This window comes from Equus asinus, chromosome 4 (genome assembly GCF_041296235.1).
Source record: "Equus asinus isolate D_3611 breed Donkey chromosome 4, EquAss-T2T_v2, whole genome shotgun sequence".
Taxonomy (NCBI): domain Eukaryota; kingdom Metazoa; phylum Chordata; class Mammalia; order Perissodactyla; family Equidae; genus Equus; species Equus asinus.
Genome location: NC_091793.1, coordinates 135,616,256 through 135,628,746, shown reverse-complemented (window position 1 = coordinate 135,628,746; position 12,491 = coordinate 135,616,256). Strand labels below are relative to the sequence as shown.

The 12,491-nt window shown below is 40.7% G+C and overlaps 1 protein-coding gene across 1 annotated transcript in view; it reads left to right on the top strand.

Moving 5' to 3' along the window:
• LOC106829471 (aldehyde oxidase 2-like) overlaps window positions 1-2,229 on the top strand; it is a 48,704-nt gene extending 46,475 nt beyond the window's left edge. The window contains exon 24 of the mRNA XM_070508345.1: window positions 742-2,229. Within this exon, the coding sequence (XP_070364446.1) occupies window positions 742-864 (123 nt within the window). The 3' untranslated portion in view covers window positions 865-2,229. The remainder of the gene's footprint in view (window positions 1-741) is intronic.
• Window positions 2,230-12,491: the final 10,262 nt, after the last annotated feature.

Genomic DNA, 12,491 nt, shown 5'->3' with positions numbered 1-12,491 from the left:
CAACACAAACCAGAACCCTCGGAGTTGGCCTGACATTTCTCTCTCCTACTCAGTAGCCAGCCCTTCCCCATTTCCTGTTACTTTTAACCCCTAACAGTTTCTTACAGGAGCCCATTTCCTCCATTTCTAGCCACTATGTTATTCATTCATTAAACCAACGTTTGCTGAGTGTGTAAGAGGTGCCAGGCATTGTTCCGGGTGCTAGGAACTCAGCAGTGAAGGGAACAGGAGCCATCTCTACCTTCGTGGAACTTGCGTTCTAGAGACCCCGGGCCACCTCCCATCTCTCTAGGCTGCGTCAAGGCCGCCTCCCAGTGGTCTCCTTACACCCGCTGCCGCCAGACATCTGCGGGGTGACAAATAGGATCATGTCACTCTAGCACGGACACAAAGGCGAAAAGCTTCCCATTGCTCATAGTTTAAAGATAAACCTTTTTAACTTGCCCTGCCAAGCCTACAAACCGCCAAGTCCAGCATGGCCGGCCCCGCCCACTCCTCCAGCCACACTTGGGGCCCCGCCCACTCCTCCAGCCACCAATGGGGCCCCACCCGCCTCCCCTCTCCAGCCAGCACACTTGCCTTCTGCTGTCTGCTCCTCGCATCAAGGACGGAGACCTTCGTCATGCTCTGCCCTCTGCTTGGAACCGTCTTCTTCCTTTTCCTTACCTGCTGGACCCCTGCTCACCTTTCCTACTGTAACCAAATCCAAGAAATTAACGTGATGCTTTCCTTCTTGCATAGTGTGAGGCACCAGGCGTGTGGTGGGGAGCCAGACTCGCAGGCGCCCGCTCTCCAGTTGTGATGACGCAGCGGGGGAGACAGACGATCACTGTAAATTATAAGGGCTTGGTTGACGCTGGTTAGCCCTGTGCATCAACAGAACAAAACTTTTCTAAGTTAGCCTTCACCTTTCCTTGAAGTCAAGGGGTCACAGGTGTGGCCCCAGCTTGGATCATTCATCGTGCAATCATTCATTCATCTAACATGTTTACTCAGCGCCTTCCATGCGCCAGGCACTCCTGGGGAACTGAAGAGGTAGGGAGCCAGTCAATCTGCTGCATGTGGCTGACATTCTACTGGAGAAACCAGACAGTAAACAAGCAAACACACCATATAATTCCAGGTGGTGATAATACTGTGAAGCAACAGAGAACAGCAGGGCTTGAATGTGATGGAGAGATTATTTTGGAGTATTTTAAATAGTTTATTAGAGAAGGTTTCTCAGGCCTCTTGAGCCGAGACCTGAATAAAGTGAGGGAGCAAGCATAAAGCTGGTTCCAGGCAAAGAATGGCTAGTGCAAAGGCCCTGTGGCAGTTTCAATGGACTCGAAAATAAACGGCTTTCTTTGTAACTCTCTGATCTTGCCTCTCTGGTAGAACCGATTTGTAACTGAAAGGTTGCTGCTCATGTTCTCCATGGCAGAGTGATCAGAGAAATAGCCATTTGTGGCCACACCACTTCTCAAGTGTGTCAATTAAGCTTCATTTTTAAATCTCACCCAACATTTTAATCCTTTCATACTAAACACACATGGCTGTGGACTTTGACAAAGGAAGCCCAGGGTGTTTTACCCAACATAGCAGTTTTTCCTTTTATTTTATTTTTGTTATTTTTAGATTGGCACCTGAGCTAACATCTGTTGCCAGTCTTTTTTTTCTTTCCTTCTTCTTCTTCTCCCCAAAGCCCCCCAGTACAGAGTTGTATCTTCTAGCTGTGAGTGCCTCTGGTTGTGTTATGTGGGACGCCACCTCAGCGTGGCCTGAGGAGTGGTCCATGTCCATGCCCAGGATCTGAACCCAGGAAACCCTGGGCCGCCAAGCGGAGCACGGGAACTTAACCATTCGGCCATGGGGTTGGCCCCTCCTTTTATTTTTAAAATTAAAAAAAAAAATGAGAATGCTGCAGATTAAGATATTTTGAAGATCCTACTCCCTGATTCTTTTGAGAGTCACTTACAACTTGAGTGCAAAACCCCAAATTGAAATCTCTTGGTTACTGCATTTATAAGTAACTAGTGCTAGCCGGAAGAGTTCTCTCCTGTGTTCATTGAGTTCAACTGCTGCAGTTTTCACTGCTGCTCAACACAAACGCAGGCCACTGAAGGCTTTGGAGAGTGGCCTCCAAAACTTCCGGGGAAATGCACGCAGAAAAAAGAAACGTATTTTCATTGGGAGAAACTTCTGCTTTTCTGCACTCTTAATAGGCAACGACAGAAGAACCGAAAGCAGGAGAGAACTATGTCATAGATTAAGAGAAAAGAAAGTTTGTTCATCGAACTCTAATTTTCCAAGTAAACGTCTAAGACGACCCACAAGTATTAACATATGTATGTTTAATTCCATTGTGCTTGTCAGATGAGACCAACTTTGCATTGATATTTTTGCTAAATCAGACTAAATAATTGATGAGATTTTTTGTTTCTCCTTTCACAACAACAACAAAAATAAAAACAGGCAACCTTTAAAATTCTTAAATATCTTTAATTATAAAATGTAATTTAAAAGCACATTCCCAAGTATGGAGGGCAGAATGCCTGAGCTCTTTAAGCGTTCTCTGTCTAATTCTAGTTCTCTCTCTACTCTCTCCACCCTAATCCCTATGTAAATACGTAAAACAAGGTGTGTAAAGTGCACAGCACTGTGCGTGACACAGCATTCAACAAAGGATAGCTAAACACACACACACACGCTCAGATGCGATAAATGCCGTTTAACAAAGTGGAGACCACCAGGGAATGAACCAGGTTGTCAATTGTGTGTATAGACTTTACAGTAATGACTATCCTCAGATTGCAAGACAAATTTAAAAAACAAAACCAAAAAAACCTCTTGCCACTTTACCACTTACAACTATTTGTGTGTCAGAATATTCTCCATGCTGTGCAATTAAAACAAAGGCAGATATAAATTGCATTCTGAGTCTAACTGTTCTTTGCCTGTAATTTCAAATTTTTGCTTTCTTCGAAGTAGCATAATTGTTCTCATTTATTTGCTTTATTACCAAGTGTTAAACATTGCCGTATTAAATTTATACCACACTAAAATCTATTAGTGTGTGTGTCCCTGCAACATTTTAAACCTCTGCTAAAAATGCGTGAACACCTCTGATCTCATCCAGCTTCTTCCTTTATGCGCAAAGACATGGAGGTCAAGGGAAAATGAGTAACTGCTAACTATCCTTATTCAAACCCGTAAAGCCTCCGATCCAAGTTTTCAACTACTTATTGTTCTCCTCATACGCAAAAGTTGAGGGATTTGCACACTTAGTTTTGTAGTTAATCCTTTTTTTCCAGGTGTTGCAGTTTTTCACAAGTGAAAAGCCGGCTTGTTAATCCTAATTGGACTCCAAACTGATATTCTTTTACTGTTGTGGAAGAGAAATGACAAAATTTAGGATCATTATTCATGTCTGATTCTGTGAACAAGATAAATCATTATTTACAGATTGTGTGCTTAGACTTTCCAGCCTAGAGGTGACGGGACAAACACTGCGAGATCCATGGAAGGGGTGCTGATTTAACGCTGATTTCTCTCTGAAGATGTCATGGAAATATTGCAGGAAGGGGGAATTTTTTCTTTCTGTGTCCCTCTGATCAGACTGGACTGGTGACATGGATTACAGTCATAGAGTGAAGACCCTTCCCCTAGATCAACATGTGACTCCTTTTCCCAGGGACGTTTGATTCTGTGGCCACAGCTCGCCAACACCACAAGACTTCTACAGGGTTTTCTTCTGTCGTGTTTTCCCTGTGGGTTAGCTATGGGTCTGTGCATGCGCATTTGACAGAAAAGGAGTGGTATTTTCCTCCTGTAGATCAGCTATTCAACTGGTTAGCATTCTTTTGGAATTTGGAGGGAGAAAGCAATGTAAACCATTTTCAATGTATTATCTCAAAACCCTTTATTTTTTTAAATGTGTTTATGGAAATCATTTGCCATGGTATCAGAGTTCCAGAAATACTTGATTGCTCAGTTTCCCATATATCGAAGTGGGTGATACACAGCAAAAGAATTCTGAATTATAATCAGCCCTACGTTGTAGTTTAAAACATGCAGGATCCACCAATTCCATTAATCTGAGTTTTAGAGGCCTTCAGAGAAGGAGAAATCAGTATATGAATTAGGCCTTATTTAAGCAGAAAGTCAGGGGTAAACTGCCAGTCTACCAGCCAGAATTCACAGGAGGCTCACCAGGCCTCCATCTTCAGGGACTCCCGAAGTGAATGAAGCGGGGGAGGCTGCGCTCTCTGAGAGCGCTTGCTATGGGCGAGGGAAGGCAAAGATGAGGCAAGTGGTACAGCCTGGAGGAGGCGGAAGGTCATCAGAGGCAATGAGCACGTCTGATTGGAGGGACTGGGACACAGCTGTCCAGAGGCCCATCCGCTGACTTTGGAGGCTCCACCAGGCCACAGGTGTCCAAGGGAGGAAGTGGGACAGGAGCACAAAGAGGAAAGAGACAGGAACAGAAGGGTCAAAGGCAGGACAAAAATTACGCAAGATTTTTGCTTACGTGAGCAGAAGAGCTGGGGAACTTGATAGGAGTAGCCGGGGTGAAATAAATTGAAAGTAATAAAAGTTTGGCTCTTGAGAATAAAATCCTTAACTGGGTAATCTAATACGAATGTGAAAAATTTGTTTTATCATTTATATAATTTTGAATGATGGTAAATATAATTTGCATTTTTAAAAATTTGGTCTATAGGGCTAAGGATGGTTACTGGGCATTTATTTTCCATTTGTCATGGCTGAGAACTATAAAGCACTAAAGATAGAGGGTCTGAATAAAATTTCTTCATGTGAGTTGATGCACAAAAATCTGAATGGCATGGCTATCAATAAAGTACTTTTTTAAAAAGACACTTTTGAAACCACCCACTTAAAACCTGTTCTTTGGGTTCAATAAGCATTAGTAAAGGATGAAACTTACCAAATTTTTTTTAATAAGTAATACATTCACACAGTTCAAAAATACAAAAAAGTGTACAGTACAAAGACTTACTCTCATAGCATCCCAATCCGGCCAATTTCACACAAGCACAGAGTGTAACCATTTTTATTAGCTACTTTTACTGTTTCTCAGGAATAGCTGGCCCCAGAATACCCAGCCACTTTGTCAAGATTAAAGCTACTCTCAGTTGGTCCCACACATGGATGGAACACAAAGGCCAAATGGGATGTTAGAGGACGTCTAAGGAGACAGGACGAGCACCTGGCTCCTGCCCCTGTGTTACACCTGCTGAACAAAGTGAGCAATCCACCCCCTTCCCCGTGTCAGCAGTCCCCCAGCACTAGTAATAGTGAGCAACGGTAACCCTTAGTGCTCATCTTGGCTCTATGGGTCCTCCTATTTCTTCCCCCTGGGTCTTGGGTACACAGGAGGCATTTGTACTTCTGCCTTCTGAGTCTGGGTTCTCTGAGTGGGTTTTCTCTCATTTAAGGAAAAACAACCGGCTCCCAGCTCCACCCTTGGAATAGCAAAAATGAACGCTTGATCTGTCTTATGTCATTGGGTAGACAAATAGCAAAAAGATAGGCTTTTTGATTTATAAGATGCCAAAAAAAGTTTAAAAATTAGGCAGAAATAGTTGGAGACAGAAAATAAAGGCATTTTCTCAGTCTCTCTGTACAACCTTGAATGAGTCGATATTAAGATATCACTGAGTGCAAAATAAGACCGTTCTTTCCTTGGCACAGCCACTGGGGCAGGACAGGCGCTCCATACTCCCTTAACGCCACATGTAGATGATGTCACCAGCTGTCTAGCTGGTCTTTCTCCAAACCATCCTGCACACAGCTGCCAGGAGAATCTTTCTCAACATCTCTAACCACCGCCCTCACTGGGTAAAAGAGCGGCATTCAACAAGATGGTTTCTTCTTCCAAAAAGGACTGCACTATCTCTTGTGCAGTGGTCACTGTTGTTTTTATCTGCCTGGGGTCTTTTCCTTCGGGAAGTCACCTGTCCTCCACTCCATGTTCCAGGAGGGCTGCTGGGAAAGACACAGCATAAGGCAGGTCAGAGTCTCTCCCCTGAGAGTTGGACTCTTGAGTGAGGTACGCAGATTGCCTGGACGTCTGAGATGTGCAGAGCATGTCCACAAGCTCTGATGCTGAGACCCTCAGAGGTACCCCTGTCCCCATGTACCTCAAGGCCTGTTCTTCAGCTCTGCCCTCAGTTCTGCAAGCTAGCCAGTATCTTTCCAATTGTCTCAGTTCCCTACGGCCGCCGTAAAATCCCACAAACTGCGTGGCTTGAACATTTCTTCTCTCACAGTCCTGAAGCCTAGATGTCTGCAGTCAGGGTGTTGGCAGGGCCCTGGGTTCTAGGGGAGAACCCTTCCTCGCCCCTTCTGCTGGCTCCCGGTGTTCCTTGGCTTGTAACTGCCTCATTCTAATCTCTGCAGCCATCGACACGTGGCCTTCTCCCCTGTGTCTGTGTCCAACTCTCCTTTCTCATAAAAACACCAATCATTGGATTTAGGGTCCACCCTAATCCAGTTGACCTCATTTGAACTAAGTATATCTGCAAATACCCTATGTCCAAAGAGAGTCACATTCTGAGGTTCCAGGTGGATACGAATTTGGGGGCACTCTGTAGAATGCCAATAAACCTTCCTGCTGAGGCTAACAGATCCAGTTTGGGGGTGGAAGGGACCCTTCCTCTTTTATTGTACCTGGTTCTTCCGTCACACCATCTATTTGTCTGCATGTGTATCCTCCTTTCTAGACTAAAGGCCCACTGACTGCTGGCAGGGACTGCATTTTACTCAGCTCTTATCGCAGGGTCTAGCTCAAACTGATAGCTCCACAAGCTTGACTAAGGAAGAGCGAATGAATGTGCTCTATTCAAAGTATCTATGAAACCTGTGTTGTGCAGCTTAGATACTTGCGAGCCAGGAGATCTAAGGAAAGTAAAAAGAAAGAAGCTACAGCTCTCTAACAAAGAAATCAGCCTGCACGTTGTTATTGGATTTTAATCTGTGGAGTCATTTTTTATTTTACTTGCACATGTTAAGAAAATTTTTCCAACACTTGGCCATAAGGCCAAAAAAAAAGAAAATACTGTGTGACCTTTCAATGTCATACTCCAGTACTGTCCAATGAGCCCACTAAAGAGTAATCTGATGCTCTAGGGCTGCCCTGTCCAATATGGTGGCCACTAGTCATATGTGACTATTTAAATTTAAATTTAAATTTTAATTAAGTAAACAAAAAAAATCAGCTCCCTAGTTGCCCTGGCTACCTTTCAAGTACTCAGTAGCGAGGTGCGGCAAGCAGGTACCATGTTGAGCAGTACGAAGAGACCACAGCCATCATCCCAGAAAGTTATATTGGACAGTACTACTCTAGGGAAATGCAACTTCAGGTATTTACCATTCATTAGGTTTCAGACTCTGCAAAGGTAGGTCTTGCTGTAGGCAGTCTCTAGACGCTGGAAAAGACAATGAAATGGAGTCTCCAGAAGGATGCAGCCCCACTGACCCCTCAATTTTAGCCCAGTGTGACCTAATTTGGACATCTGACTCCAGAACTGTAAGATAAATGTACGTTGTTTTCAGCTACCAAGTTTGTGGTAATTTGTTACAGCAGCAATAGGGAACTAACACAGGTGGTAACTTGCAGAACATCGATAAATTGCAAATGCTTTCTGTATGGTTGAAAACATAACCCCAAAGATTTCAGGAGTTTTTTGCCTTGTAAGACATCAACTAGTTTTGATTTGGTTTTTGATTGTTTGATCTAATTCTGCACCTTATTCTAACTTTCTTTTTTTCCATATCAGTTTCTCATATATATCTTCCTTTGAACTTGCTTTCTCATCCTGGTCCCTCATTGACTATACCTTTGACACTTGCTCACCATATATTGTGTAACAGTCATGGTTTACTATTTTTTAACATCAGATGGTGACATGCAGCTGGCAAGAAAAAACAGACATAGGACTCTGAGATTTTTCTGTATGTCAGAAGAGCCTACATGATTTATATGGTAATGAATCTGATGAACACAGTTCATCTACAATTTAAATGAATAAATGTCATATCCTACAACAAATATAATTTATTGACTAAATGTAACCAGTAGGCAATACATTCCAGGGAGAAAATATAAGGAACTTTGTCTTAACTTTGAACAAATAGCCCAATGTAATTAACATTAAATGTATAACTAAGGATGAACTTCTTCCTATTTTTTAAGCAAATATAACACGAACAGAGCCCATGCCAATTTAAATATGACCTTTTACCACTTGTCTGGTCTCTTTGTTCATTGTGCTCAAGAAATTGCTGGAATATAACTGTTCTCCAAAGTTTATCCAGACCAGTACATTGAGAATACAAAGAGTTTGATTTTTTTCTCCCCAGGCCTTTCAAACGCCATTGTGACCAACAGTTTATTTGCATTTTTAACCAAAAGTTAGATGAATCAAACTTTGGGGGCTTATTATTTCAAATTCCACAGTCTATTCTCAAGTTGCTCACAATTCACAAAAATTGAGGAGCTATGATATAGATACAACCCCTCCCCCCACCCAAAAAAAAAACCCTATCCTCTCTCCTTAGCCCTGATATTCTTCTCCCCACACCCTCAAATCCCATCCGGAGGAAGCAGAGGTAGACAGATCAGAACCAGCTCAGGAGCTTTTTCAGAACTTCCATATGCAGCTGCCCACCCCTATGCTATCCTGATACCCCACCCCAAAGGGCTCTTGGCAGAACCTGGGTGGTTTATAAATCTACGTGAAGAGGAGGAAGAGAAGCAAGTATACAAAACACAGGTTGTAGGAGGGTTAGAATCCAATGGGGTCTCCCATTCTAGCCCACCACTCCTTCCTTCCCGAGAGGGATCTTTCCAAAATGCTGACAGTCTGCTGGGGTCATACTTGATAATCTCCAGTGGTCTCCACTGCTTACCGGGTTGTCACAAACTGACCTAAGGCGATTAGGCAACTGACAAATACAGCAACTGACAGGTTCTTTTAATAAGTATTGGCTGTCTCCACTAGAAAATGGACTGTCTCATCTATGAGATCTTTTATACAAACCTCGTGGTAACCACAAAACGAAAAATCAGAGCAGAGTCACAAATCAAAAATAAAGAGAAAACTGAGAAAACCATCACAGAAAACCACCAATTGAAACGGCAGTCAGAAATACAAGGAAAAAGAAACAATGGAAATATAGAACAACCAGAAAACAAGAGATAAAATGGCAGTATTAAGCTCTCATGTATCAATATTCACTCTAAATGTAAATGGATTGAATTCACCAATCAAAAGACACAGAGTGGCTAGATGGATTGAAAAACAAGACCCAACAATATGCTGCTTCCAGGAAACACTCTAAAGATCTCAGCTCTAAAGGATCATAGGCTCTGAGAGAAGTGATGGAAGATGATACTCCAAGAAAATGGCAAGCAAAAGAAAGCAGGTATAGCTGTACTTATATAAGACAAAGTGGACTTCAAGATAAAAAGACACAAGAAACAAACTTGGCCATTATATAATGATAAAAAGGACATTCCACCAAGAAGATATAACACAATATATATGCACCTAATGCAGGAACACCAAAGTATATAGAGCAACTATTAACAGACCTAAAGGGGGGAGACACTAACAGCAACACAATAATAGTAGGGGACCTCAATACCCTACTTATGTCAATGGATAGATCATCCAAACAGAAAGTCAACAAGGAACCAATGGCCTTAAGTGAAACACTAGACCAGATGGACTTAATAGATATATGTAGAACATTCCGTCCAAAAACAACAGAATATACCTTCTTCTCAAGTGCACACGGAACATTCTCTAATATAGACCATATGTTGGGAAACAAAGCAAGCCTTAATAAATTTAAGAAGATTGAAATCATATCAAGCATCCTTTCCAACCACAGTGTTATGAAACTAGAAATCAACTACAAAAAAATGATGTGAAAGTCACAAATATGTGGAGACTAAACAACATGCTACTGAACAACCATTGGATCAATGAATAAATCAAAGGAGAAGTCAAAAAATACCTGGAGACAAATGAAAATGAAAACACAACATATGAACTCTTATGGAATGCAGCAAAAGTGGTACTAAGAGGGAAATTTATAGCAATGTAGGCCTACCTCAACAAACAAGAAAAATCTCAAATAAATAATCTGAAACAACACCTAACAGAAGTGGAAAAAGAAGATCAAACAAAGCCGAAAGTCAGTAGAAGGAGGGAAATAATATAAATCAGAGCAGAAATAATTGAAATATAGACTAAAAACACAATAGACAGGATCAATGAAACTAAGAGCTAGTTCTTTGAGAAGATAAACAAAATTGACAAACCCTACCCCAACTCACTAAGAAAAAAAGACAAGGCTCAAATAAAATTAGAAATGAAAGAGGAGAAATTACAACATATCACAGAAATACAAAGGATTATAAGAGTATTATGAAAAGCTATATGCTAACAAATTGGATAACCTAGAAGAAATGGATAAATTCTTAGACTCATACAATCTCCCAAAACTGAATCAAGAAGAATTAGAGAATCTGAATAGACCAATCACAAGTAAAGAGATTGAAACAGTAATCAAAAACCTCCCAAAAAACAAAAGTCCAGGACCCAATGGCTTCTCTGGAGAATTCTACCAAACGTTCAAAGAAGATTTAATACCTATCCTTCTCAAACTCTTCCGAAATATTGAAGAAGATGGAATGCTTCCTAACTCATTCTACGTGGCCAACATTACCTTGATACCAAAACCAGACACAGACAACACAAAAAAGGAAAATTACAGGCCAGTATCACTGATGAACACAGATGCAACAATCTTTGACAAAATATTAGCAAATCGGATTAAAATTAAAATTTAAACAATACACTAAATACATTAAAAGGATCATACACCATGGTCAAGTGGGATTTATACCAGGGACACAGGGATGGCTCAACATCCACAAATCCATCAATGTGATACACCACATTAACAAAATGAGATATAAAAATCACATGGTTATCTCAATAGATGTAAAGAAAAGCATTTGACAAGATCCAACATCCATTTATGGTAAAAATTCTCAATAAAATGGGTATAGAAGGAAAGTGCCTCAAAATATTAAAGGGTATATATGACAGACCCACAGCCAACATCATACTTAACAGTGAAAAACTAAAAGACATTCCTCCAAGAACAGGAACAAGACAAGGGTGCCCACTCTTGCTACTCTTATTCAACTGGAAATTTTGGCCAGAGCAATTAGACAAGAAAAGGTAACAAAAGGGATCCAAATAGGAAAGGAAGAAGTAAATCTCTCAGTGTTTGAGAATATGACATCATTCTCTATATAAAAAATCCTAAAGAATCCACCAGAAAACTATTAAAAATAATCAACAATGGCAGCAAATGTACAAAAGCAACATACAAAAATCAGTTGCATTTCTATACACTAATAATTATCAGAAAGAGAAGTCAAGAACAGAATTCCATATAAAATTGCAACAAAATAATAAAATATCTAGGAATAAATTTAACCAAGGAGGTGAAAGACCTATACAGTGAAAATTATAAGACATTATTGAAAGAAATAGATGAAGATGTAAAGAAATGAAATGATATTCCATGTTCAGGGATTGGAAGAATAAACATAGTTAAAATAGCCATACTACCTAAAGCAATCTACAGATTCAAAGCAATCCCAATCAGAATCCCAATGACATTCTTCACAGAAATAGAACCAAGAATCCTGAAATTTATATGGAACAACAAAAGACCCCAAATAGCTAAAGCAATCCTGAGAAAAAAAGATCAAAGCTGGAGGCATACAATCCCTGACTTAAAAATATACTATAAAGCTATAGTAATCTAAACAGCATGGTACTGGCACAAAAACAGGCACACAGATCAATGGAACAGAATCAAGAGCCCAAAAATAAGACCACACATCTATGGACAGCTAATCTTCGACAAAGGAGCCAAGAACATACAATGGAGAAAGGAAAGTCTCCTCAATAAATGGTGTTGGGATAACTGGACAGCCGTGTGAAAAAGAATGAAAGCAGACCATTATCTTACATCATACACTAAAATTAACTCAAAATGGATTAAAGACTTGAATGTAAGACCTGAAACCATAAAACTCCTAGACGAAAATATAGGCAGTACAGTCTTTGACATTGGTCTTAGCAGTATCTTTTCGAATACCATGTCTCCTCAGGCAAGGGAAACAATGGAAAAAACAAACAAATGGGACTACATCAGACTAAAAAGCTTCCACAAGGCAAAGGAAACCATCAACAAAACAAAAAGATAAGCCACCAACTGGGAGCAAATATTTGCAAGCCATATATCCAACATATATTTGCAAGTTAATTTCAAAAATATATAAAGAACTCATAGAACTGAACATCAACAAAAAAAACAAGCTGATCAAAAAACAGGCAGAGGATCTGAAGAGATGGTTTTCCAAACAAGATATACAGATGCCCAACAGACACATGAAA